At 42.5% G+C, this 25,468-nt stretch overlaps 2 protein-coding genes across 2 annotated transcripts in view; both read right to left on the bottom strand.

The window, feature by feature from the left end:
* The window catches only part of CTBS (chitobiase), a 6,484-nt gene extending 3,784 nt beyond the window's left edge, over positions 1-2,700 (bottom strand). The window contains 4 exon segments of the mRNA XM_053985163.1: positions 628-836; positions 1,774-1,912; positions 2,342-2,513; positions 2,515-2,700. Of these exon segments, the coding sequence (XP_053841138.1) occupies positions 628-836; positions 1,774-1,912; positions 2,342-2,513; positions 2,515-2,681 (687 nt within the window). The 5' untranslated portion in view covers positions 2,682-2,700.
* Positions 2,695-25,468, bottom strand: LOC128811498 (vitellogenin-2-like). Its single transcript, XM_053985162.1, has 35 exons — positions 25,426-25,468; positions 25,054-25,074; positions 24,706-24,857; positions 22,692-22,943; positions 22,398-22,559; positions 22,117-22,265; positions 21,542-21,692; positions 21,279-21,436; positions 21,041-21,206; positions 20,426-20,551; positions 19,203-19,421; positions 18,561-18,778; positions 18,345-18,442; positions 17,808-17,932; positions 17,090-17,191; positions 16,380-16,499; positions 16,100-16,289; positions 15,667-15,760; positions 14,695-14,880; positions 14,346-14,490; positions 13,312-13,540; positions 13,053-13,228; positions 12,528-12,845; positions 12,183-12,230; positions 11,936-12,022; positions 10,369-10,581; positions 10,134-10,276; positions 8,666-8,804; positions 7,828-7,963; positions 6,395-6,581; positions 5,061-5,152; positions 4,490-4,587; positions 4,251-4,410; positions 2,991-3,152; positions 2,695-2,859 (listed from the first exon to the last, which is right to left on the bottom strand). Exons 1-35 carry the CDS (start codon positions 25,463-25,465, stop codon positions 2,744-2,746), a joined length of 5,178 nt encoding a protein of 1,725 aa, XP_053841137.1. The 5' UTR covers positions 25,466-25,468; the 3' UTR covers positions 2,695-2,743.

Below are 25,468 nucleotides of genomic sequence, written 5' to 3'. Positions count from 1 at the left end.
TTAGTACCAAGTATGGCCCTTAGGTGCCCTTGTTATCTCTTTAAAGGAAAAAAAGAAAGCTATGACTTTTAAAAACAGTATTTCCCAAATGGTACAGTTCAATAGATCTTGATAATAATGAGCTATAAAAGAAGCTGCTCATCTGATAAAACAAACAGAATATAATAAAGTGAGTATCCCATCAGTGAATATGCAGCACCAAAGAAATTAAAATATAATATGAAAACCACCAAAAATATGAAGCATGCTGCAAATCTTGAAAACTTTCATGACAGGTTTACCAAAACACTATCAAGTTTTTGTCCCAGAAGGGTGTATTTGCCCTACTTTCAACAATTCATTAAGGCACACTAAAACCTGCCAGCTCACACATAGCATTGTATCCACACATAACATTGTATCCACAAATCTCAGCGAAGCCCATGTCTCATTTAAATTCACTCAGCTCAAAAAGAGTGATTCTTACAAGATTACATCACAGCTAACATTCACAATTAAGCATTCACTAGAATATTATATTTAGATCTGCATAAACTTTTTTGTATTCATATGCTAAACAGCTCTGCCAAAAGTCCTTACATTTCATAAGTTTAAATTTAATGTTTGTAGAAAGTACATTATTATTACCTGTGATCCAGCAATTTCTCTGTGAAAAGCATCTGTAGTTTCTTTAACAAGCTCTGTCAATGCATAATACTCAGGGGAGGTTTCATTAACTTCTTGCTCTATGTCTATGTTAATTCCATCCATATACTGCTTCTTTGCAAGGTCCACCTGTTGGGCTATCCATGCTGCTCTTTTAGCAGGATCAACAATTTCCTGAAGAGGTACATCACCTAGACAAGAGGTCTTCAAGAGTTAACATGCATTTGCACCACAGAAATAGTAGGAAGGAAAGGTTTGTCTTTAGTTAACCAACAAATTTAAGCACAACATTAAAAATGCCCATATCAATAGTGGTAAAATACAAAGGAGTTCATTTTTCCCCCAAGCATAATTTTGAGAAACCACCCCAGAAAAGATTACCAGGGTTCTTCGAGAGAATGGTGTTAAAATTAAGTTCCTTTGGTTTTTCTATAATTTTAATCTTCTTACTTCTGCTTAATATTCTTTTACCCACTGTAAATTACCTTTTTTGAAATTAAAGTACTTTTAGCATTTTAACTGGTCATATTTAGAGGAAAACTACTTCTGTGTTTAACCTTTGTTGCTTTCCACACTGTAGTCCTGGATTCTGCTTTTTCTCAACAGAGCCAAAAGGTATTTACAACATGTAAGCTAATGGACTTTGTCTTTCTAATCAGCATTTGTACCTGCACAGTTCCTGAGTATTCATGTTTTAAAACTCAACCACTTCCTAACAGAGAGGGATTCATTTAAGTGCAAAATACTAAAAAATACTTTAAATCCCTTTCCTTACTTTGTCTTTTGGGCACTCCACATAAGATCCAGAATACAGACCCAAATAACAGGCTTTTTCCTTCCTCCCTCTTCCTCCATAGCAATGATGTTCCCTGTTAAGACAACTTTTATTAAGATGTCACTGGGATGTTTTGGTTACTACTGTGGCACAATCCACTGTTGGTTTCAATACCCTGCATACCAGCACATGCAAAATGTCAAGGGTTCATTAAAGCCTTATTAATTAATTATCTTAATGTTTTTAATACTCTGCATACAACTGAATGTAAAATGTCAAGGTAATATATCCCTGTGTACCTTATCTTCTTATTCACGTATCATGAACACCCACGTTTTTCCAGTGTAACCAACCTTTCAGTACTATCCTCGAACCTTTGGAGTGGGCATAGCACATGAGCTCAGGATCGTACTTTCCAAAAGCTGCCACAGTGGTAATTTTTGACCAGTCGTAGGATTTCCAGGTTTCCTTCCCCACATCAAACACGAATACCTGGAAAAGGGGTCAAGAGCACCCTTGTTAGCCCCGAGCACTCCTCAGCAGGACTACCATTCTCCACGCGGCTCTCACACCGCCACATCCCCGGCGCTGCTGGGCAGCGGCTGCAGGGACGGCAGCCGGGGGCCGAGTGCGGGGCAGAGCCGAGAGCGCGCCGGGCCCGGGGACACGGCCCGGGGACACGGCCCGGCCCGGGGACACGGCCGGGGGACACGGCCCGGGGACACGGCCCGGGGACACTGCCCGGCCCGGGGACACGGCCGGGGGACACTGCCCGGCCGGGGGACACTGCCCAGCCCGGGCCGAGCGCAGCGGCTCCCGTGCGAGAGCGGCGCCCGGGTGCGGAAGCTGCTGCGAGCGGCGCTGCCGCCGGGCCCGGCCCCGCCTGCGCCGGCAGCGCCCGCCCGGGCCGGGGCCGCGCACCTCGGAGCCGGCGGGGCCCGTGACGGGCTGGCACAGCCGCGGGTCCCGGCAGGGGCAGGCGCCGGCAGGGCCCAGCAGCTGCAGGAGGCCGACGGGCAGCAGCCACCCGCCCCACGGCCGCCCCATGGCCGCCGGTGCCGGCCCGGCCGCGCAGCCTCGGCCCCGGGGCGGAGCCGGGCCCAGCGCACCGCCTGCGCAGGGACAAATGAGCTCGGCCGAGCGCGTTCACACAGAAGCTGTTTATTGAAAGGTCACCCCGGGGGCCGGTGCCCGGGTTGTTTCCAGGATCTCCAGGAGGAGAAGCAGAGCAGAGCGGTCTCCCGGAGGGGACGGGGCTCATCCCCGCCGCCCTCGGGCGGCCGGGCTGAGCCGAGCCGGGCCGGAGCGGCTCCGTGCGGGGGCTCAGGCCGGGCACGCCTGCTGCTGGCAGGAACACGCTGTGTGAGCGGAGACAGAGCTCACGACGTCCTCGGATTTCTGGTCCAGCCTAGGCTGCCCGTCCAGGCTGAGAGCGGAGCCTAAAGGAGAAAGGAGAGCGGGGCTGGTTATACATCGGGGTACTCCTGTGTTAGTACGGTGCACCTCACGGCTTTTCACAGAACCCCAGTCACACATTCTGGTCGTGCTGTGCGCAGGTCACCGGACTCACCGGCTGGAACGCAGTGGAAGCCCATGGACACGGAAACAGTCTGGGTTGCTGAGCAGCCTTTCACACAGCGAAGGACTGGCTCCACGGAGAAGCATTTTGCTGCTGTCTTCTCAAATGAAATTGGCTTCTCACTCTTGACAGGTTTGCGCTGCAGCTTGCAAGCTACAAAACATGAACCCTCTTAAAGCCTGCACAGTCTAGATAAATAGATTTCTGGACTTAAATTGTAGAATTGGCAAACACTAAGACCAATGCATGAACAGTGTGACACAGCTAGATGAAGCAAATCTGATTGAAGTGAATCAATTTTTTGTCAAAGACACAGGCTTTGAGAAAATGAGGCGCGTGGAGCACAGCTGCAAGGACAGAGGCTTGTCAGGTGGGATCTGAGTGGGACACTGATGTCCAAATCCAAAAAGATACATATGAAAACTTTGGTCAACTGACACTAAAGGCTTCATTTTGGAGCAGCGGTGGCTCCTAGGCATCTATACATCCTTTCCTGTACTGTGAGCAGCATCACGCTTGCCTTGCCATGGCTGAGTAGCTTAGTCTTTTAAGTCTGTGGTCCAGGCTTTCCTGGTCCAGTCACCCCAGGGAAGCCTGATCTAAGAAAACATTACAGAAAGGCCAACACATGCCCAGAGGGTTGTGTTCCACACAAAATGTGTAGTGCACCCTAATGTAACCAACACATTCTTGTTTTTGTGTAGGACCTGGATGGCAAGAACAATTAGTCATTCCCAGGCTGAAGTTTTCAGACTGTGTTAATCTTCAGCCTGAGGAAATTAAAACAATTTTTCCCACCTCAAATGCCCTCTAGTTTGATAATCAGGGCCAAATATGATTTTTAAAATCTAAACTAAAAGCCTGGAAACAACAGAATGAAAATAAAGAATGAAATTATTAAAGATGACATAAAATTACTTTTGTCAGAAGTCAAACTTCCTCCTTTTCATACGAAGTTATCAACTTAAGGAGTTTTAAGTTGAACACACAAACTCCAGGTAACTACACAATGCATAAGATGTTGATTTAAAAAACCAACAAAACTAGAACTTGCAGTGAACTATCAAACTCAGGAAAACTAGATTTTTTTTTTTTCCTCTTTTAGTCTGTGGCCACTAATCACAAAAATAGCAAAAAATGAGATTACTGTGCTACAATTAATATAAACCACCTCTTCATGTGATTGATTGATTGATTGATTGATTGATTAGTTGAAGGCAATTATATTAATATATGTTGGAATCTTAGTACCTCCAGCACAGGGGTCTTCTGAGATGATCCAAGAGTGACCAAAACTCACAGCATCTTTAGCTAAATATCCACTGGGCGTTTGATATTCTCTTTCTATCTCAGCATCATATTTTCCACAAATGCCACATGTTTTTCCAGCCATCCAGAAAGCAAGTTGAATCTTTGTGGAAATACAGAAAAGTTGCATGTAAATGCTTTTCTTCTAAAACGAAACTCACTGAAAGTAACTTAAAAATTACCTCAACTCTATGCCCATCATAGTATAGTTTATCTATGCCATAATCTGGGGCTTTTAGTATCACTCCTTCCTTTTCACTGCTGATCAGTATGCTTGCAGCTGCAACAAAAAAGCAAAATGTGATCTTTTCTAAAATGAAGTTACTGTTTTAGGGTCCACCCTGAACCATTTGTTAAGTTCTTGGGGACATAATGCACACTAAAGAATCCCAAAAGACATGGTGGGAAGTAAAAAGACTACTGAACCCTGCCCTGGGAAAAGCTGAAGCCACTCACAGGGATGGCTGTGATGGGGGTCATCTAAATTCTCATTCTGTGGGCCTCTGAAATCATCAAAACATACCACAGCCCTGCATTTTTTGGTCTGTGCAAAGATGCACAGGATCAGCATCTCTTTCTTTGCTCATCTTTCTTGCCACTCACGAGAAAAGCTTACATGCAGGTATGTTAAAATCTCCTAACTCTTTCTCAAATTAGGATGATCTTTATTTTGTGGGGTGTTTGCAGGATCATGTCCTCTCCTTCTTCAAAAATAAGGAAAGATGAAACAAAATCTAAAGATGAGTCTCTTACCAGAATTAGATGTGTATGGAAGATCTTTTGGGGTTTGGACACCATTAATCTTCAACTGGATGAGTCCATTGGAAACATACATGTCAACCTCACTTTAAATAAAGGAAATTAGTGTAAACAAATGCTTCTGCTTTGCCCTACTCAGTTTATAATTTCCTGTCCTGGTAGAACCATCACTGCAGGATGCTCATATCATTCTGGTATGAATCACCTTCTAGCCCTTAGGGGGAAGGCTGAAGGGGCCCAGGACAGCATGGCAGCAGGAGTGCTCTCAGTACACGGCTCAGGCAGGAACACTCCAGGCTACAGGAGCCTTGCTGCAGAACAACCTAATTGCTATTACCTTCACATAAATTGAAGGTGCTTTACATTTCAAAGGAAGATTGGATTCCCTAGGGCAGTTCTCTTCCAGCCTGAACAGTCTGTGTATTGTAGTATTTTCTTCAGAGCAGTGTTTGCTCTAAGAGAAGAAATATGAAGCTCAAGCACATCAAAAGCACATCCATACAATTGTATGAAACAATCAGGAATGATTCAGTGATGAGGAATGTCTTTATCACAAAAGATACAGCCTATAAAACAAGCATCCTTGTGTTCTTCTACAAAACAGGTGCAGAGAATACAGAGGGAATATGTAGATTCCCTCTGTTTCTCTAGCACTATGGCACAGTTAGGCACACATTTATCAGAAATAAATAATTACTTGTAATGAAATCTTACAGATCAAAGTCTATTTATGTGCTTTGAAGAACACTCACTACAATGATTTTAGTATGCATAATCCCATACAATTTAGGGGTGATTGCTCCAGGCTGAAACAAAATGCATCTTAAATAAATTTCAAATAGATTATAATATTATATACCAACTAAGAAATGTTCTAAGAGAGTGCCTCTAATCTGGGATAAGTAATGCCCTTTTTAGCTATGTCCACTTCTCAACAACCCTGCTGTAATGAGTGTGAGTTCTAATTTGTTCTAATTATTAGCTTAGTGTAGAAGGCCAGACTACTGCTTACAATAGCCCTTTCTGGATTTATAGTTTATATGTCTGCCTAATCACTAAGTACTGAAATGAGACAGTTAAATTCTAACAAATGAATGAAGAATTTGGGGCAGTAAAGTCTTGAGGTTACTGTGAACCTCAGATGTATTTCAGAAGCACTTTTAAAAGATGAAGTCCCAAACCCTGGTGACACTCCTAGATACCTTTCCATTGACATCAGTATTTTCTGCATGAGTCTAATGCTAGTGCCAGTCTGCCCTACCAAATTGATCTTCATTTATAGCATATTCAGCTTGGCATGTATTTTTTATTAAGTTTCAATTACTTACTGGCTGGCAAGTCTGATATTTACTGCTGTAAGGTCAGCAGACTCTTCACGCCTTTTCACCATCACCAGGAATTTAAGCTCTGGACTACAGTCCTGCACCAAGACATGGTAGCAATCCGCAGGCATTGAATAGTTAAATTCAATGCCATTGAAGGTTGTGATCTTATTTTGGAAAACTGTACAGTGACCTAAAAAAAAAAAAAACAAACAAAAAAAACCCCAGTAAAATAAGGATTTTATAATTTATATAAGACAGCTATTTTATTTTAGTTTTGTAAATAAAAGAAAAAAAATAATCTTCTGGATCTGCATGTTCCAATGCAGAAATGAATTAATTCTGTCAGATAAAATTTTAGATTTGTAGTAATTCAAAAGAAAAACTTTGCCAGTCCCCAGACAGCAGGACAACACCCCCGTGATTCAGGCAGTGTGTGAGATGAATTGTGCTCACAGCTGGTGCTGGTGCAACTCTCGGTTTGTGGCATTTTGGCTTTCCTAACTTTGTTCTAGTCAAAAGAATTTCATAAGGGTTGATAACAATTCACATATCATTAACACTAGAGAAAGTTTACTGAAATGCTGATACCTTTATGGAGTCATAACCAGGATTAGAAATAGTCAGAAGTTGGGAAGGAAAAAAATACCACACTACACTTTTCTCTTTTTCACTGTAATGGCATTTTGTTGGAAATCCTACCAGCTCTGATTAGAAATTATTTGGCAACACTTGTAGTTAATACAGATTAGGTTTTGTGTTTACCTAAGAAATACCATAGAATCACAGAATGGCTCAGGTTAGAAGGAACCTTAAAGATCATCTAATTCCAATCCCCTTGCTAGGGACAGGGACACCTTATAAATATGCATGGTATGGTATTATCCCACTGATTCCAAGCAAAATGTGACTTCTTATTGCCAGATTACATAAAGCTTTTCATTTTAAAAGTTACCCTAAGTATAATGTGATTAGCTGTTAATACAACATTAATCAAACAATAATCCCTTCAAACTCAAAATGCAGGATTTGAAATTAATGAGTACACTTTTGGAGCTCTTTCAGCTTCAACATAACAGTGCTAATCAAGCAGAGCACCCCAAATCAGAGATCACTTAGATGTTCCTCTTACAAATTTTGTATTGTATTTTCTTCACAAACAATTTTTGCAGTGAAGCTGAAATGGATGAATTTGGGAATTGATGTATTTGAAAGTATTATTTGGCATGGAACTGAAAGTTTAATCTTCCTAGTTGACTCCATTTCTTTACATCTTTGCAGCCTCACAGATTTTCATAGAGATGCTTTTTTTCTATCTGACGTCCATCTGATTTTTAAGTGAATAAATAAGTGAAAATAAAAAATACATCAAAAGTGTAAATCATGTTTACAAAATTTACAAAGTCAGTCAATGTCTGTGCAGATAGTTATTTGCTGACCTTTAAGACTTTCAATGAGTGAAAGTGTTGCTTGGGAAAAGACCTTCCAGGCAGAGGATGGTAATGCTGAGATGGGCGTACCCAGATGTGAAGGGACTGGCAGGGGGAGACTGATGGCCGTGTCGTAAATTGTGAGCTGAAAATCAGGCAGGAAACAAACGTGAATGGAAATGCAAAGTTCAGTATAGAGATAAGGTAGCATTTTCTTCTAATTTTCCAAGGGTACTGTGCTGACTGAAATCTAAATTAGCATCTGAATTTCGGTCAGAGTGAAAAAGAAATCAAGTCCTCTTCCTAGAGCATGAAATAGTTCTACAGTGTGACACATCTGCAACCTGTGGAACAGCAGTGTGATAATGAATTTGGATAGTCACCAATTTGCAACTTTTTGTGTAGCTGAATATCACATTTGTTCTCAGGCTGAACAGTTTGCTTACCTGAAATGCACACCCCTCTTTCTGCCTATACATCAAGTGCTGCTGTTTGGCTGTCTCAACAGCCTGATTTTACCATCTTTTCCAGAGCACAGGAAAATCTTTCTAAAGATTTTGGGAGGAGTGGGCTTTTTAATAAGTTAATTTTAATGTGCTATCATCATGATGATTGTTTTCTAACCTGTTTCTTATTTCATATGCTTGTATGCTACATAAGAAAGACAAGTATGTTGTAAGATATTTTCATAGTAAAACCAACTGCATGAGTATAATGTCTTCTGAAGGCAGCTTCTTTATAGTTTTGATATTTTCTTTTTTTAATCAGCAGGTTTAAAAAAAAACCCTTAATCAACCATTTCCTAGGTATTGACTGCTCCAGGGTAAAAGATGGTGGAAATTGTTACCTCTGGCAACTTAAAGACAACATCACAGGTTCTTGGGGATGTCAAAGCCATGACCAAGGTTGCTTGGTGAGAGGGACCAAGCTGTTGCTTTTGGGAAAACCCAAGCACATAGGCAGCTCCTGGAAGAAATGAGTAAAACCTGGGAAAAAAAAAAAAAAAAAGGAAGTAAGTGATTAAAATGAACTGTCTTTGAAAGAAATGGTTATTATTTGTTCACACTAAAATACCCTCATAAAGCAATATGCATTCTGAGTTAGCATCAGGGCATGTTTTCCATCAGGGTTTGGTGATACATGATGTTGGATATTGAAGGAGAGGCAGCAAATTTATTTTTTAATTGGTGTAAAAGATCTCAAGAGGCTGGATGGGAGAGTGGCATGAAGAAAAGTGTGGCAAATTTGTTTTAAACACATTCAGACTTGAAAATAGACATCAATTACATAAGTCCCCAAATACTAACATGCTAAAAATACTAAATTAATATTTTACATTAATGTCAGTCATGCAGCAGTAACTTTAGGCAAGGATCCTTTGCCCACTAAGACTGTCAACAAGCTGATGGAGGGATCTCTAGGAATTTTTCCAAACAAATTTGGGGCTCAAATAGAGAAATACAGAAAATATTCCTTTATAAAAAGGCATAGTCTCAGAGCAGAAAAAAAAAAAGGTAAGTTCTGTGGCTTTGCTCCAGAATAGTCAATTGGATGGTTTCATCTCCTCTAATAAGAGCAGATAACAGCTTTGGGTAATTCAATCTAATGTAAAAAGTTACCCTCTTCAGGAGACTTTTAATCAAATCACCTGTATGCTTTAATGTGAAAACTTGTGTTGTACATGTATTTAGTTAACTGAGTTGCTGTACACGACTGTATTTTAGTAGCATTATGCCAAAAAAACAGGCTTCCATATGGATCTATATGTTATTGCAGGCAAATGCATGGAGGGATACAATGTATGAATGCAACAGATATTTCATGACAAAGGAGACACATGTGAATTGAATCCAGAACGTACAGTTTTCTTACATTAAATGTCATAAAACATTTATTATTTAATGTGCATAAACTTTATGGGAAGTATTTGTATCACCTGCTTTAGAAGCCAGAGGCAAGTTCTTGCATTAGGAAATTAAGTAAGAGACTGATTTCTTCAGAGACACACAGTCAGGCTTCTGCTCTGAGCCTCCGTGAATCAGGAAGCATGACAAGACCAATCTCCTAATTCAGGCACTTTAAATTACAAGTCTGCAATAGATTAGATGAATCCCATCATCCCAAGTGGTTTTCTTGCAAACGAAAATGCAGTATGCTTTGAGGGAATGAATACAGAGAAAGCAAATATTTGTAATCTGATTTTATAAAATCCTACTGATTGAGAGGATTTTTCCCAGCTTGGAAATTGCAGAACTGAACCTGCAATTATTTGGAGCACTGACATATATTTTTCAAAAATTAAAATGAAATCTCACCATCTTGCAGTTGTTCGGATTACTGAAGGCACTTTTAGCCACTCTAGCTTCATCTGCATAGCTGGATAAGCAGCAAATTGTCCTGTTGCAATCTGAGTAGCAATCTGGTAGTCCTGGCAATCTTTACCCCATCTAAGAGAACCCTAGTAGAGGGAAATAAATAAATTTTTGCATAAAACACAGTAAGATCATTATGTTTTGTTTATATTTGAGCTTATTTATATTTTAAACTTACTGATACTTTTTGGTAATTTATTACTGAAGCATCAGCACAGAGTTTCCATCTGTTTGGGCCTGTGATGCTTGAACCAAACATCTGTATTCTCCACCTCTTGGGCTGTGTATCAGTGTACAGGATAAGCTGCAATCCTGTTGGCTGCTTGTTTCTGTGGATGGCACGAAGAACTGCAGCCAGTATTGGTGGCTTGCTGTCTCCCAAGAATTCAGGCTTTGGTGAGTAGAGAGGAAATAGAGACCAAAGACATAAGAAGACATGAGAATTTTGGTAATAAAACCACTGGCATGACCAATGCAAGTGTTGGGATTTTTTTTGTAAAGTAATTTCAATGCAACAAAAAGAAGTATGGTACTGGATAAAGAACCAATACTACCCAGCTCAGCACTGATCTCTTACCAAATTGCAGTTAAACTAATTGCCTTTTTGATAAAACTAGCTTGACCACCTGTTTAAAACCATGATAATTTGTATTACAGGGGGATCTGTTCGGGGCAGTCTGAAGTGTGGCACTTGCACAAGGAGCAGCATGTGGCCCTGTTCAATGTGGGACCCTTGTGCCCAGCAGCAGCACCTGCCTGCCTAAATGTCCTACCTGAGCTGTGGGCAGAGTCCCCACCTGGCCAGGGACAGCTGCAAGTGGAATTTGCTGTGGGGCAGCAGGTCCGCCCTGTGCCGCCAGGTCTGAGTGACAGAGACACACAAAAGGATCACGTGAGACAGAGGTGGCGAGGGCTTAGTGGGAAATGGGGAAAGAACAAGGCTGTGGCTGAGAAAGAGTTCAGGGAAGTAGTAACATGGTGAAAAGAGAGGTGAATTTAATCTGCATGGAAATGGTGGGGGAGAAGGTCGATCAGGTTGCCTTCTTTCCACAAGCTACTTGCACTAACAGCTGGGAGCTGCTGCTGCAGAAGGCATGCCTCAGCAAAGTAAGGGTTGTTATTTTGTAGGCATGTAGGTCATTGCCTGAAATGTGTGAAGTTTTTCTTGGTTGAAATCTGCTCCAGATTCCCTCAGTTCTAATAGAAGGACCAGGTACCATTAATTATGTACCATGCAGTACACTCCTGAATAAACACCTGGATTGCTCTCAGAGTTGGAGCCTTGCTGCAAACTCAAGGGTTTTTCAAAGACCTGTTGTGGTCCTGCTAACATGAACTGAAGGACTCTGCAGTGAGGACCTAATGAGCAAAAGAGTGGCAGAGTCAACTCCTAAACTTTTACAGAAAGATACACAATGAAAATATCCCTGAAACCAGTTTCTAATCCAGCAGGTTAGCACTTCTAAAGTGTTCTGATTTTTATAGTGAATTATTTACTGAGCTAGACAAATTTCAACATATACAGCAATACATTCCAGTTTCATTAAAAAATGTAGCCTATATTAAATTAATATTAAATTACATTCAGTGATTATACAATGTGCTCACCTTTATAAAATAAGAAACAGTTTCAGTTCTATATACCTAATATGCTAAATCACTATAATTTTCCTATCTGTTATAAATATACAAAAACTGGAAATGCAAAGAAAATGTTTGGATTTCCTGCAGATTAAGACATTCACCTGAGACATGGCTCTAGAGAAATCTTCATCACTAGCTGAGGAAGAGGAAGAGCTGATGCTGATGTTCAGGATTTCCCCTCCTGTGTCCTGCAAAAACAAAGAATCACTTTGAAGCAGGTGCCTACCCCTGGAAGCTGTTGCAGAATTAATTTATCATATTTTCACTCTCAGAGAACTAGGATTTAATTGCAGCAAAGACAGCAAGACTAGTTGTACACACTTCTCCCAGTATAAGCAGTAAATGTACCTGTTCATCCGCTGGCTTAAACAAAAGCTGGTAAACAGGTGGGTTTGCCTGTGAAAATAGATAGTACATAAGAAGACCCAAGAGAAAATAAAGAACTAACTTTTGATTAATGCATTAAAAGTTTCAGTTCTGAGTATGGAAAAAAAAAAAAAGAAAGCGCAAAACAAAATTAAATTTTTTAAACATTTTACACTTAAAAATTCTGAAATGTCAAAATTTCTGATCTGAAATGCTTCAGAGAACCAGGGTTCCTCTTTCTTTGGTCCGTGGTCTATGAGCACAATTTTCTGATGTACGAAAACAATCACTATAAGAAATACAAAAAGGTCCAGCAGAGTGAATTACCTTCTGTTCACTGTCCCCACTACAGTGCCTGTCCCCAGAGTGGTCCTCTTGGCTGCTGCTGCTGCCGCATGCTTTGCTGCTAGCAGAGCTCCCACTGCTGCTCCTGCTGCTGCTCTTGCTGCCACGTTTCTTCCCAGACTGCTTTATTTCATCTTTCCTGTGATGATCTCCATGCTGTCTGCCATCAGCAGAGGAAGCAGCAGAAGAGGAGGATGCACTGGAGAGGTGGGGTATGCTGGGCTCTGCCCACAGGCCTGTGTCTGCAGTCTTGTACCCTCGGTTAATCCGCTTTGTGCGGCGCCGTGTTTTATTTGCAGCCTCCAAAAACAGTTGAAAGCATTATGAGTTTATAGCTTGTTCTTTAACATTTCCCTGGCTGTCAGACAAGATGCTCACCACAGGCTTCCAAGGAAACAGAATTCCTCCCAGCCCAGTTCCTTGCTTTCCCATGCCAGTTTTCCACAATGGAAACCCTTGGCTTCATTATAGGAAATATTTCCCTCTCTGATGCTCAAAGTCTCTTACCGTGAGCACATCTTCAATGCCTAGAATCTTCTTCAGTTTAGCTTGAATGTCTTCGTACGGCGATGCCTCTCCCTCTTCCTTTGACCCTGAGCTTGATACCTCAATTATTTTTGAAGCTGCCTTGGATCCTGCTTGAACCTCCAGCTGTATTTTGTCAATATCAGCATCTGTATGAACTAAAGGCAAAAGCATTCCAGGGTTGTGCTGCTTGAGCATTATTTACAGTGACGGACAGAAAAACTTGTTATTATGACTATACCTGGCTGTAAAATTATTTTGGCTTCAAATTCTCCCAATAATTTGTGCAGATAGGTATTTCTTAAGAAAGCAGAATTTTGTGATTTAAGGCTGAGACAAGTAGAACATCCCAAACTTTCAAATTTTTTACAGAACCTGCGTGCATAAAATCTTCTTCCTGCACTGTTGTGATGTACCTCTTCTGAACCTTGCTGGTATCCTTTGGATATCACATTAGGTATGCTGCTTTGCTGCATTAAACAAAAATAAGGCAGATAAAGTCATTTTCCATAGAAAAATAAAATTGTCCCAGCTCTTAAAATAATTCCTCCAGTTAATGAAGAGAATGATGACAGTCCTGCTTAAAGAAGGAAACAGTGCTTAGAATTAGAGATCCAGGCACTGGAAGCAGTGGGTTTCCTGCAAAATGCTCGGTGGAAGAGGACAGCTCTCCTGCCCACCCTTTCTCAGGCAGTGCTTCACAAATACACTACTCAATGAGAACCTGCAGGGCTCTTTGGAGGGTCAGTTCCCTCTGCAGCCATTTCAGGCTTCCAGCCCTCCTGCTGCAAGCCAGCGTAGCCTTCCCACGCCAGCCTCAGAAGCTGAAGAGCACATGAAAGAAAATGCTTCTGCAATCCACTCAGGATTATCTCAGCATTCGGGAAGAAAAATCTATATCCTGACCAAGAACCGTATTTTTCACATTAGTCTGATTCAGAAAAAAATGAGATATTGTACAAAGAATGTGAATTTCAGACACCTTCCCATGACTGTGAAGAAATTGGAAGACATGCTGTCAAAGCAGCCCTGCCAGCATGCAGTGAAGAAAGTGAATGGACTGTGAAGGATCATGTTATGAACTCACTGGGTTTTAGGCTTAAATAGGGAAATATTAAATAGGGAAATACCAGGCCCCTGTTGAATTCTCCATTCCTGTGTTTCTCCATTCCTATGATCTGGTTAGCCAGTTCCCATGTCAGGGGTGCCCAGCCCTTCCGAGGAGCTCTCTGCTCTCTGCCTGTCTGCAGTACAGGTGGCAAGAGGCTTTCTTACCTTCCAGCTACCAGGATTTGAAGATCCTTCTGTTGACTGCAGTAGCTGGTCAGAGATACTTGGTATTTCTCCTTTGGGGAAAATCTGAGATTTCTTTTCAGAATCTACTTCTTCCATGTTCCTTGAAATAGCATAAACTTCACTCCTGTGGAGGTGATAAATGGAACAAAGTAACGCCTTCTGATTTCACTCTACCTATTTTTGCTGGTGCAAAAAAGACTGTACTAAGCTTTATGTGGCTGCTGAGGCATGGCAGACCTTAATAAGTAGTTGTATACTTGTGGTTTTATAACAGGGAACTCAAAATCAGTAACACAGAGCAAGCAAAATGACAAAAGCTCTTCTGTACCTCACAGCTGCGAGCTCAACCTCTTCATGGCAGGGAAGGGTTTCAATCTTCAAATTTTTCTCTTTCATATTTATCCTGGCATCAAATTTCATTGTAGTGTTGGCACTGAACTCTGCATGATATTCAAAACCACTCTGAAAGTACTGTGTATTAATCCCCATCATTGCAATCATATGAAAATATGCTCTGAAAGAGTAGAAATAAAACCAGGCATCATTATATATTAATATGCAAAAATTTAACTTTGAAATGCCAAAGTACATTTTCACGCTGTTCTTTTTATTGTAAGACCCACTACTGATGAATGAAGAGATTTATCACAACAGGATAAGAAAAAAGCTAAGATGCCACTGGAAAATGTGATTTGTCTGAAAAACAAAGCTAACGTGGACCTTCTGACTGCATTGTCACTGGTATTGTCATTGTCATTGCTTGAGGACAAGCTAACGCCAGAATCTCATAGCTTCAGATTCTGCCTATTTTTAAAATATTGTCACTGCTATTATTATTATCATCATTGTTACCATTATCATTATTAGTACTGTTGCTTTTGCAGATCCAGAAGCATTTCCCCTTGCCCCCTGAAATACTTCTGGCTTATGCCAGGTGATGATGTGATTCTACACCGAAATTGTAAAAACTTGATACGTAAAATAACTTATTTTCACATCTTAGTATCTTTAGTCACTGGATAGGTACAAATGTAAGCATTTCTAGCAGTGGCAGAACAGCATAGTATCCTTTGGGATACTATGAACACTGCTGGATTTGCAGGGTTGTAAAGCATCAGGGGATTGTGTTGCTTTCTCACAACTTTGCTGCTCTAGACTAGCACATTTGTCAAAAATCTGGGACAAGTAAGATCCCTGTATAGCTACATGCCACTATATAGCTATGTCAGATATAACTAACTATAACTATAACTAACTATAACTGCTTGTGTGTGTATGTGAATAAATATGTAATTTTTACTTTGGTCTGATGTCAGCATGAATATCCATCTTGGTTTCCCACAACTGTGAGGGTTTAAAATTGTCAGATACTGTTGGTGACACCTTTACATCCACTGAAAAAGACAGACAGAAATTATATGAACAGAGAAACAATAAATTCTGGTGATAAAATACTTTCAATAAGCATAGTAGTTAATGCAAGAGCAGTGCTTTTACATTATGAAATACTTTACATGGTTATTTAAAGGCTGTTAATCCAAACCAGAGTTATACAAATATATGTCTCAGTGAAATATCCTAATTACTTCTCAAACCCTTTGGAGGCAACTGGTCACTAAGGGTTTGACATTAGTGGGGTATTTTTCAAGGTTATAGAAAGATTTAATGTCAGCAGAGGGATTGGACCCACAGTTATTGTGGGGAAGCTGCTCAGTTTGGCTTCCCAAGCTCACCGTCAGCCGCAGCCTGGGCCACCGCGGCCCCGCACAGCCCGAGCTCCAGGGGCAGGCCAGCAGTGGTGGGGACGATGTGCCGCATCTCACCCACCAGCACTGGCAGGGTCCATCGGCCTGAAATGCCCCTCTGGACCTCCTCCATCACTTTTTTCACCACTGGCTGCCAGTCTGATGATCCAGTTAGACTCTGGAAATAAAGAAATAGGTTAGGTAAGAGGAGACACGGAAGGGAAATTATTCAGAATTGCAGACAAAAAGTCAGCAGCCTTGTCAGTACCATCATCATCTGTTGAATGGCATCTTTGTCAATGTCAACAAAGGCAATCTCTTGACCCAATACTTTGATGTAAGCAGATACCAAGGGGTCTTCAGGTGGCAGTTCTTTCCATCCCAGAAGCTGTGGTTAGGAGACATGGGGAGAAAGGGAAGAAGCAGAAAATAACACTTAAAGTGGAACAATGCATTAACAAAGAGCAGATCCCATCTGAAGGATGAGAACTGTGCTTCCTTTGCCAAAAACCCAATAGACATTACAGGTCTGAACCAATGTGGCCTTTCTTATATTGCACAGCTGATTTCAGAGAGAGTTTCCCCATGTAAGGATGAGGTAAGGGCTTGGTAATTTCTGCTGCTGTAAGTAGTAGGTGACACCCAAGGACTCATGAAGGAAAAACCTTATTCAATTATCATTTTAAAAGAGAAGAACAACCACTTAGTGTGTTCTAACATACACTTTAAAACATTTTGGCTCCCAGCAGCAACCTCATCTTTTGTACTATACATTAAGAGCTGACACATGTTGAGTGAAAAGGTGGCATCTGTTGAGAGAGTAAGTACAATGTAAGTACAGCTTTCCATGACTGAACAGGATGACAGACTCCTTTCTTCCAGAAACATCAAAGGGATGGCTCAGTGGGTGGGTGATGCAACCCTGGTGCTGTGAGGAGCTGTCTGATGCAGACAGGTCAGAAGGGTGCCCAGGCATACCGATTTACCCAGCTCCTTCAGGGTCTTGTACGTGTCATACTCAGCAAAGGGAATGTTCTGCTTCCTCAGAAGCTTGGTTAGGCCTTGTGACCGGAAAGCCACCTGTAGGAAAGAGTCAGGTATCACAGCCCAAGTACAAGAGAGCTCAGGAAAACTCTTGAGCCTGGGATTAACTCACTGAAGCCACACAAAATACTTGTTTCATGAAGCCATTGCATTATAAGGACTCATCTACCTGATGGATGGCTGCAGGCTATGGCTGCAGATGCTGAGGACATGCTGAGCCAGCCAGCCTTAAATTAGTCAGCAGGGATAATTTTAGGGTAGTGCAGAACTCAGCCCAGGCTGCAAAGCTTGCTCAAGAAGCTGTGTGAATTCCTGCATGCTGTTACATGGAGCTTTGTGTTGCCCTGGCTGTACTGCTGGCTGAAATTTAATTTCCCTGTATTTATGCAAAATACCCTGGATCCCACGTGACTTTAGGTGGGCAGAGGGATGTTCTGCTGCATAAGCTTTCCCCCGCTCCTAGACTTACATGCCTAAACTGGATGTGTTCATTGATGAATGTATGTGTCAAGAAGCCCAAATAAAAGAAGAAGCCTAAGTAAAATCATAATCATTATCTAAATTTTCCCTTCCACGTCCGCCCTCACAGCCAGAAATGGAGTTAAACACTACATCACAGTCCAAAAGCTGGCTGCCTTAATGCAGTACTTACCTCAATAATATCCGTTGCAGTGTTTGCATAATAGCCTCTTACTTTTGTGATTATATCAGATGGAAACATGGTGCTGGGACTGTTCATTAGATAGACCCTCCAAATGGCACCAGCCTGATACTGGGCTGTCACAGGAACAAAAAGCAGCAGAAATTAAGGTCTCCAAGGTGTCTGGTGCACATAAGCCACCTCAGGTATGTGCTCTAGTAGATCACAAGGGGTTCTGTGAGGGTTCAGTCCCACAGGTCCTCAAGCTTGCAACCTCAAGAGGAGGACTTTATTCTAGGGCAGAGTCAACACAACCCCAGGGACTGAAGAAGGAGGCCAAAATCTATGTGCAAGCACCACTTTCCCCAGCAGATACCAGAGATTTGGATTTGGAAGAGTCTCAGGGAATTTTGCATGTTAGGAAGTTCTGCCTTTTCTATTTCAAGAGTGCACTAAACTCACAGTTCATGATTGGATTTTGGATGAAAATCACAGAACACAATAGAGGCATTTGGCTACCTAAGCTGGGGAAGTGCAGCTGGTACTCACAGGAATAGTCGCTGATCTGAATGACCTTGCTGTAGCGATAGCTCAGCCTGTCAAGTCTGGGGCCCAGGAGTTTAATGGCAATGTTGCAAGCAGCAGATCTGAGTAATAGAATTAAAGTCATATGAAGAGAGTCAACTGTGACCAAATTCTTAGAAAACTACAAGGAAAAAAAAAATCTCAATTTTCTACTAAAAATGTACTTCTTTCTCTACTTACAGTTTATAGAGCTGTGGGATCCTGCCTGCTGCCAAAGTCTTCATGTGTGAATATGCAAAACTGGCTACTTGCAGGCTGGGCTCTGTGAGCAGTGAGTTGGCCAGAGCTGCTACTGTTGGAAGAGCAGGCTTGGTTTCAAAGAGTACAACACAAGCCACCATTCGGACATTGGGAGCAAGCGTGCTGTCCATAAAGACCTGGAGGGTGAGCTCCCTTACCTACAGGAGGAAGATAGAACCTCTGAGTAGCCCACAACTTCCTGGCGAGCAGTGCTTCCATAACAGTGCATATGTGCTCTGCAGTGGATGGAGAACAGAAGCCTAAACAAGAGATGTGGGCACGGGAGCTCACCAAGAGATGTGGTGTCACTGAAAATGAAGATATTGCTGGGTGCACAGTGAGCAGGGCTGGGAGAAACAGCCATTAGGCTGAGCATTACAGTGACTAAAGCACTCTTTCCCAGGATATCAGCAAGGATGGGATGATGTCAGGAGTTTGCAGGGTGGCCAAGAGGAAGACCAGTAAACTGAGAAGCCTGTCCAGAGTTGCTAACATTACCTGACGGCTTTGTTATTCCTGAATCACTAAGCAAACCCAATCCATACCCTTTAAGACATTGGTTTAAATAATAATTGCAGTTACTTTTGCAGGGTCTTTTCTTGCAATTTTCCTTAAGGCCAACACAGCATCAGCATGAATTCTGTTTGGTAATGAAGCTGCAGATGAGGAAAATGTTGGCAAAAACTTCAGGATGCGTTTGATACTGGCTGGCTCTCCTGCATTGCCCATGGCTTTCAGGGCCAAAGACATGTCTTTGGCATCACCTTTGCTGGCAGCTTCAGTAGCAAGGTCGTGGAGTGGCTGAAAATGGAGCAGACACTGTTAATCTTACCAGGTAATGATCTTGTAGTAGTGCATAAAAATGTGCCTTGCCATAGCAAGCAAAACAATTACTGCTGCAAATCCCAGAACTGAGCTGTTCTGACCTTTCTCCCAGGAAAAAAATCTCACCATCATTATCAGGGTGCTAAACACGGACCATACAAATAAACTTGGTTTTCTCCTTGCACAGTGCTGTAGTTGATTTGGAATTGTGCCTGAGCCTGAGTGTAGGAGACAATCCCAGGTGGGTGCCTGCACCAAAGAGTCTGTTGCAAGTTCAAAGGCAGTGCTAAGCTGAGGCCAAGCTCGGTCATTCCCAGGGCCACCTCTGCCAGCCCTGCCAAATTGCACTTGCATTTTTCACTTCCTACAAAAATTTCAAGTTTACTTGAACAGTTTTACTATTCTGAGAAGCAGAATTACCATTCTGGTGGCCTGGCTTTATTTCACTTTTTTTTGGGAAGATTTAAACACATGTCAAACACCAGCAAGGCCTTCTCAGTGCTGTGGTCCTGCTGAGCAAGGAGCTGGAGCTGCGCAGTCCAAGGACAACGTCCTGAATATTTCTGACAGTGAAATGCAATTGTGTAGCTTTCCTTGGAAGCCCTAACCTATGGCATATCTAGAGCTTTGCTTATATTCACACTTTACTGTCTTTTTAAGTACACTCTACCTAATGTCAAAGTAGAATCATAGAATCACAATTATTTTGCTTTAATCCAAGTTTTGTCACAACTTAACTCAGTTTCAGGCTGGTTACAGGATCCATTATCCCAATGGGCTTCTAGTACTACATTTGAAATTCTGAACTGTTACAGCCTGATCTTTCAAAAGGCATCAGCTCAGTGTTTCATTCTGTCTTTGCATTGCTGAGTGAGGCATGCAAATAGTGAGTTACCTAACTGCCCGCATTGTGAGAGCTAAATTAAAGGCACTTTTAAAATTTTTTCAGCTTTTTTGAGTAAGAAATGAGAGTCACATACCTGAAGAAGTTCATTTGGACATAGTGAAGCCTGAGCACAGTATTTATTCACCATGCTACCATATCCTAGGTATACAATTATCCTATGCATCAGTACTTTCTGGATTTGGGGACAGGTCAGAAAACTCTGCAGAAGGAAGAAATATCATTTTTTACTGTTTCTAGTAATCAGAGCTGTATTTATCAATAAATGCATTTGAGAAATAGATAAAATTGATTTGTGCTCTTTCTAAATAATTTCAGGAATTAAATCAAATGCTAGACATTCAACTACAAGAAAATTAAGTAGATTTGCCCTAGTTATGCTGTATGCTCTTTAGATATTGATTATATATTATTTTCTTGAGTTTGTCTTTTTTTGTTTTTAACTTCTGATTTGGCAAAAAGAATCAACAGCAGTTTTCTTATAGTTTGTGGGGTTTAATATAAAATATAATTACAAACTTTTGGCAACAAGTGTTTGGGAACCTTTTCTGAGGCATTTTCCATTTTTGTTAGTACCTTGCATTTTACAAATTTAGATGGAAATATGTTGTATCTTTCACTTGCAATCCTATGAATTCACCTTTAAAAAGGAGTGAGAGGGAAAACAAAAGGACAAATGATCTGTACTCACTGAGGCAATTTCCAGGGTTTGTTTGTTTGGTGTAACAAAATGGAAGGCGAGAGGGAGAGTCACTGCTGCTTCCCAGATGTTCAGCTTCTTGTCATGGATTTTTTGTTTCAGGAATCTGAACGTGTCAGTAGCTCCAGCAGCACAGATGGCGCTCAGGAACCAAGGCCTGCCAGGAAAAGGAGGACTCGTTATCCCGGTGTGCCTCTGATCAGAAACCCTGGCTGAAGGCCATAGTTACCTGTAGGGGAGTTCATTGACAAACTGCAGCCACAAAGACTCGATTTGATCAAGGGTTGCTACCCGAAAAAGCCGGACCATTTGTAAGAAGTTGGCTGAAGCTTCTTTAGTGGCTCCTTTCTCGTTATTCTGAACTAATTGCCGCAGCGTCTCTGTTAACTGTGGGAAAAACAGACAGTTGGAAGGATCCATGTCTAAAGTAATTATGTGATGACCTGTTAAACTTATAAATAGTGAAAGTGGGTGAAAGTAAGTCTCTAATACCTGTAAATCTGGATTTTTTATCCTTATTAGAGGAATTGGCATCTGGAGTAGCTCTCCTGAGAAATGATAACGAAGACTCCCCTGGTTTTGCAGCTGAGATGTTGGTGCACTGATAGGAGACCTTTTAGTGCCGACCAAAGACAGCTCTTGTCTTCAAGGGAAAGAGGGAAATGCATCAGTAGACAGTAAGCACGCTGTGCATGGAGGGCTTGCACAGCATGGGAGCAGACTGAGGGCTACCCAGCGGGACTGCAAATGGAGCGTGCACTTCTCTGTTCATCCATTGCTCGGGATTATCTGGAAAAGCCATATGACTGCAAAAGCCTTTGTGGGAGCTTGCTAAAGTCTCTGAGAGGTTGGACAGATGTTTCAGGTGGCCTAAACAGTAGGACACAGGCCAACTGAAACACCCTGGGCATCCTGGGCTGGGCATCCCAAGGGCTGTACGGTGTTTTGGCCCTTGGCAGCCGCAGGCCAGATGCTTCTTGTTATCTCACAAATCAACAGTAAATATATAACCAATTTTAGGCATCTCCTCCTGGCTATGATAACATAAGGACATGCACAGTGCCTACCTTGCCTCCATGACTGCTACCCCACTGGGTTCATTGAAAGGAGAGATCTGGTACACCTGGTCCGACATAGCGGACGTCAGCGACGCCCCGCTGTCGTCATACTTGATCTTGTAGGTGAATGTCACTGTGCCCTTCATGTTTCTGGCTTTCTAGAAGTGCAAAGAGGCCCACTCAGAAACAGGAACGGGCTGGTCAGCCCAGAGAAGCCAAAGGCCCACGAGCATCAGTGCAAGCAGTGCTCACGCCCGAGCAGGGCAGCGGTGGCTCCGTGCTGCTCGTACCAGGGGACAGGTGGGGCAGGGCCGGACATATGCCATTCCCAGGTTCTTCACTGCTTTGTCCTGGCAGTCCATCAGGTCCTTGCTTTTGGAAATGGTGGCACGGTTATTCTGGCTGTCGTCCTGGATAACATATCTGGTTTGGCAGACGCCTTCAATCCCAGCCTGCAAGTATTGGTTAAACACAGTGAACGTCCCACAGCAATAAAAAGGTCAAAGAAAATGGTCTGGGAAGCATAACTTACTCTTTAATGGTAAAATGAGAATAAAAGTAAAATCAGAATGGAAAAAACAAACCTCCTGTAGCTCATACACATTTTGTGTCTTTTTGATGGTTATCTGCAGCATGTTCAGAACCCCTCTCACTAGGTTAGTGCACAGAACGGGACATTCCTCAGGGGCAAAAATACTTCCAACCCTTCCTTCAGTGTATTCAAACTTAAAGGGCTGGCTGAGACATGCAGCAATGGTTTCTGAGAGCCTTGAAGATGGAGTGAAGGAATCAATGGGCCAGAAGCCATTGTGTTCCTCCAGCTTTGGTGATCGAATCTGTGAACAAAAATCAGAAAACAATCATACTGTTTGCCATCAGTTTGAAATAGTGCTATAATACAGAAACACTGCATTACTGCACACTTCTTATCCCTGGCAAGACAAAAGTCACTTGTCTAACATTGCAGGAAACAGTTTCCAACTCAGACTCCTGTGCTTAGCCTAGGAAGCATCCTTGAAAATGCAAACTTCCATGAAGGATTTCTGCCAGAAAAATAAGATTATGTGAACAGAATTCAAAAGTTCAGCAAGTCTGATGAAGCTTGTAGGCTGAGTGAAACGCCAGGTACCAATAATCAGTACAGACAGGATACTCCTTTCCCACAGATGACAAGTGAGATCGCCCTTCAGTCTCCAAGGCAGCCAAGGCATTTTTGCCCAAGCTGCCTGCCTGAACACACAGGGACTATTCTGGCTGCTGCTCCAGGTCCAGCACATCCCTGAGCACCAAAACCACAGCACAGCTGATGGGGGAGCAGAGGTGACCACAGAAGCTCCCACCTTTGGAAGTGGCTGACACCCCTCTGAGCTCCTCTGGCTGTAAAGCCTGTGCACAAGTCCTTGACTGCTACCTAGTGGGAAGTGTGTGCCTGCATGCACAGACCCATCTGGTCCCTTACTTACACACACCTCCCACCCTCGTGCAGCAAAGTACATGTTCCTGCACAGAGGGAAAAGGTGTGGGCTCAGTGCTCTGTTTTATTTTAGGCATTTATAATCAATGTTGCAAGGGTGGCTTGCCTCTTGTCATATTTTCCCAAATTAAATCCTACTCAAGGCTCTTGTCTGCAACTGCTAACATTGCAGCAACTCCAGTGAGGTTACACAGAGCCTTCAATTGCAGCCGTGTGTAAAGTTTGACAATAGGTATTCCTTCACACTGTTTCACTAATATATGTGCAGAATTACAGACTGAGAACACTCCTAGGTGAGTGCTAAGGGCAGCTCTTACAGTTTTTTCTCCAGGTGCTGTCTTCTCAGTCTCAAGTCTGTGGTCTTTTGTGCCATGCCAGTATTTTAAGCTGTTTGGTTTAATCTTTTTGATGAGTAACAGTGCTTCTAGATCTGATATCATTATGATAAACACAGGCATTACCATTAGAATTCTTCACATATGAATTAATGCCTATGGAAAGAATATCAAAAGGGGGATAATGGAGACATTTGGGTCTTTCTCATGTGGTATCTGAATTCTAGTGCTGAGATTTTTAGACTATGGACCAGGTTAAAAACCATGGATATTTCATTCTAGAATGCTCATGTTCATACTCAGGCTTAGTGTTACCTGAGTAAAACTATGGTAAGGATGTTTCTTAAAAAAAAAAGGTACCTAAGGTAGCTTTAGTCAAGGGGGCTCACATACTGATGGCAGCAGAGCTGGAGCAGCTCCAGCTCCTTCCTGCAGAGGAGCAGGCTGTGAGTAAGCCTGTGGTGCTCTCTGTAGGTCCCTGCCAGTAACCAAAGCATTCTGGATGCTGCTGCAGACCCTTCAGCAGTGCCCTCAGCTCTCCCCAAAATGCCTTGGTGTGCAGAGCTCAGTGCCCATGTCCACACCTCTGTTCTTGCTGGGGAATCATCACTGCCCGAGGGAAACTGCAGGGGCTTGGAGGGTCATCTCAGCAGTAGGTAGGGCCCATAGCTTTTGTGGGAGCTCTACATCTTTTTGTCACTTATTTTGCCAGCCTGAAGGTATGAAGGAAGCATCTTTAGCTGCATGATATCGGAGGGTGGGTGGGTTCCTGTGGCCATGGAGATTTACCTGCAGGAGGTGTTCACTGTGAGACACACGGCTGATCTCCACCTTGCTGGCCAGCCTCACCCCTGCCATGGCCAGGCTTCTGTCAGGGAGCCCATGCATAATGAGACTCTCATAGCTATACAGGTAGGTCTTGCCCATATGAAAAACAGGCTCTGTTAGGAAAAAAAATATAACAGAAGCACTTCCTTGGCTATGACTGTTGTGATGTTACTTGAACCAGCCCAGCAAAGAAAGGTGAAGCTGCCACTGCCAAAAACCAGGTGCAAGCAGTGGGCAAGGCAAGGCAGTAAGGGAAGGCAGCAAGAGAAGGCAGCAAGGGAGCTGCTGCCTGGCAGGGGAGCCACTTACCAAGGTCCTGCTTCTGGCCCTCTGTGAGGAAGGAAAGAGAAGTGTTCATGAAAAAAAAACATTTCTGCAGATCCTTTGATGTATTATTCATTAAGTCAGCATGCTAATGGTTGGCAAACCACCAGTAATGGGGCTCACCCCACACTCCCAGGACACCAAGCCCATGCCAGCCCTGCTCACTAGCTGCTGCTTGCTTGGCTTTTCTCCTGCTGCTGAGCTTAGCACAGAAATCTAACAGTTTACAGCTGAAGCTATAAAAGGGCTTCAGCAAATGAAGCTGTAAATATCCCTGAAAAGCCCCAAGGAGATGCAATTTGCTCAGGATCACAGTGGCTGTCACAGCTCAGCAGTGATGGTAAAGCTTCAACTTACCCACGAGGGCGAACACCAGGGCCAGGATGAATCCCTTCATGCT

Source organism: Vidua macroura, chromosome 9, assembly GCF_024509145.1.
Source record: "Vidua macroura isolate BioBank_ID:100142 chromosome 9, ASM2450914v1, whole genome shotgun sequence".
Taxonomy (NCBI): domain Eukaryota; kingdom Metazoa; phylum Chordata; class Aves; order Passeriformes; family Viduidae; genus Vidua; species Vidua macroura.
This window is presented reverse-complemented; position numbering and strand designations above follow the sequence as displayed.

Bases quoted from the DNA above. Each gene is read 5' to 3' on its own strand.
- LOC128811498 (XM_053985162.1), bottom strand. From the start codon at position 25,465: ATGAAGGGATTCATCCTGGCCCTGGTGTTCGCCCTCGTGG. The intron at 20,552-21,040 runs GTGAGTACAGAT...TTCCTTCTGCAG, and splicing joins AAACCCTGGAAATTGCCTCA to AGTTTTCTGACCTGTCCCCA. The intron at 14,491-14,694 runs GTACAGAAGAGC...TCACCTCCACAG, and splicing joins GTTGAGCTCGCAGCTGTGAG to GAGTGAAGTTTATGCTATTT.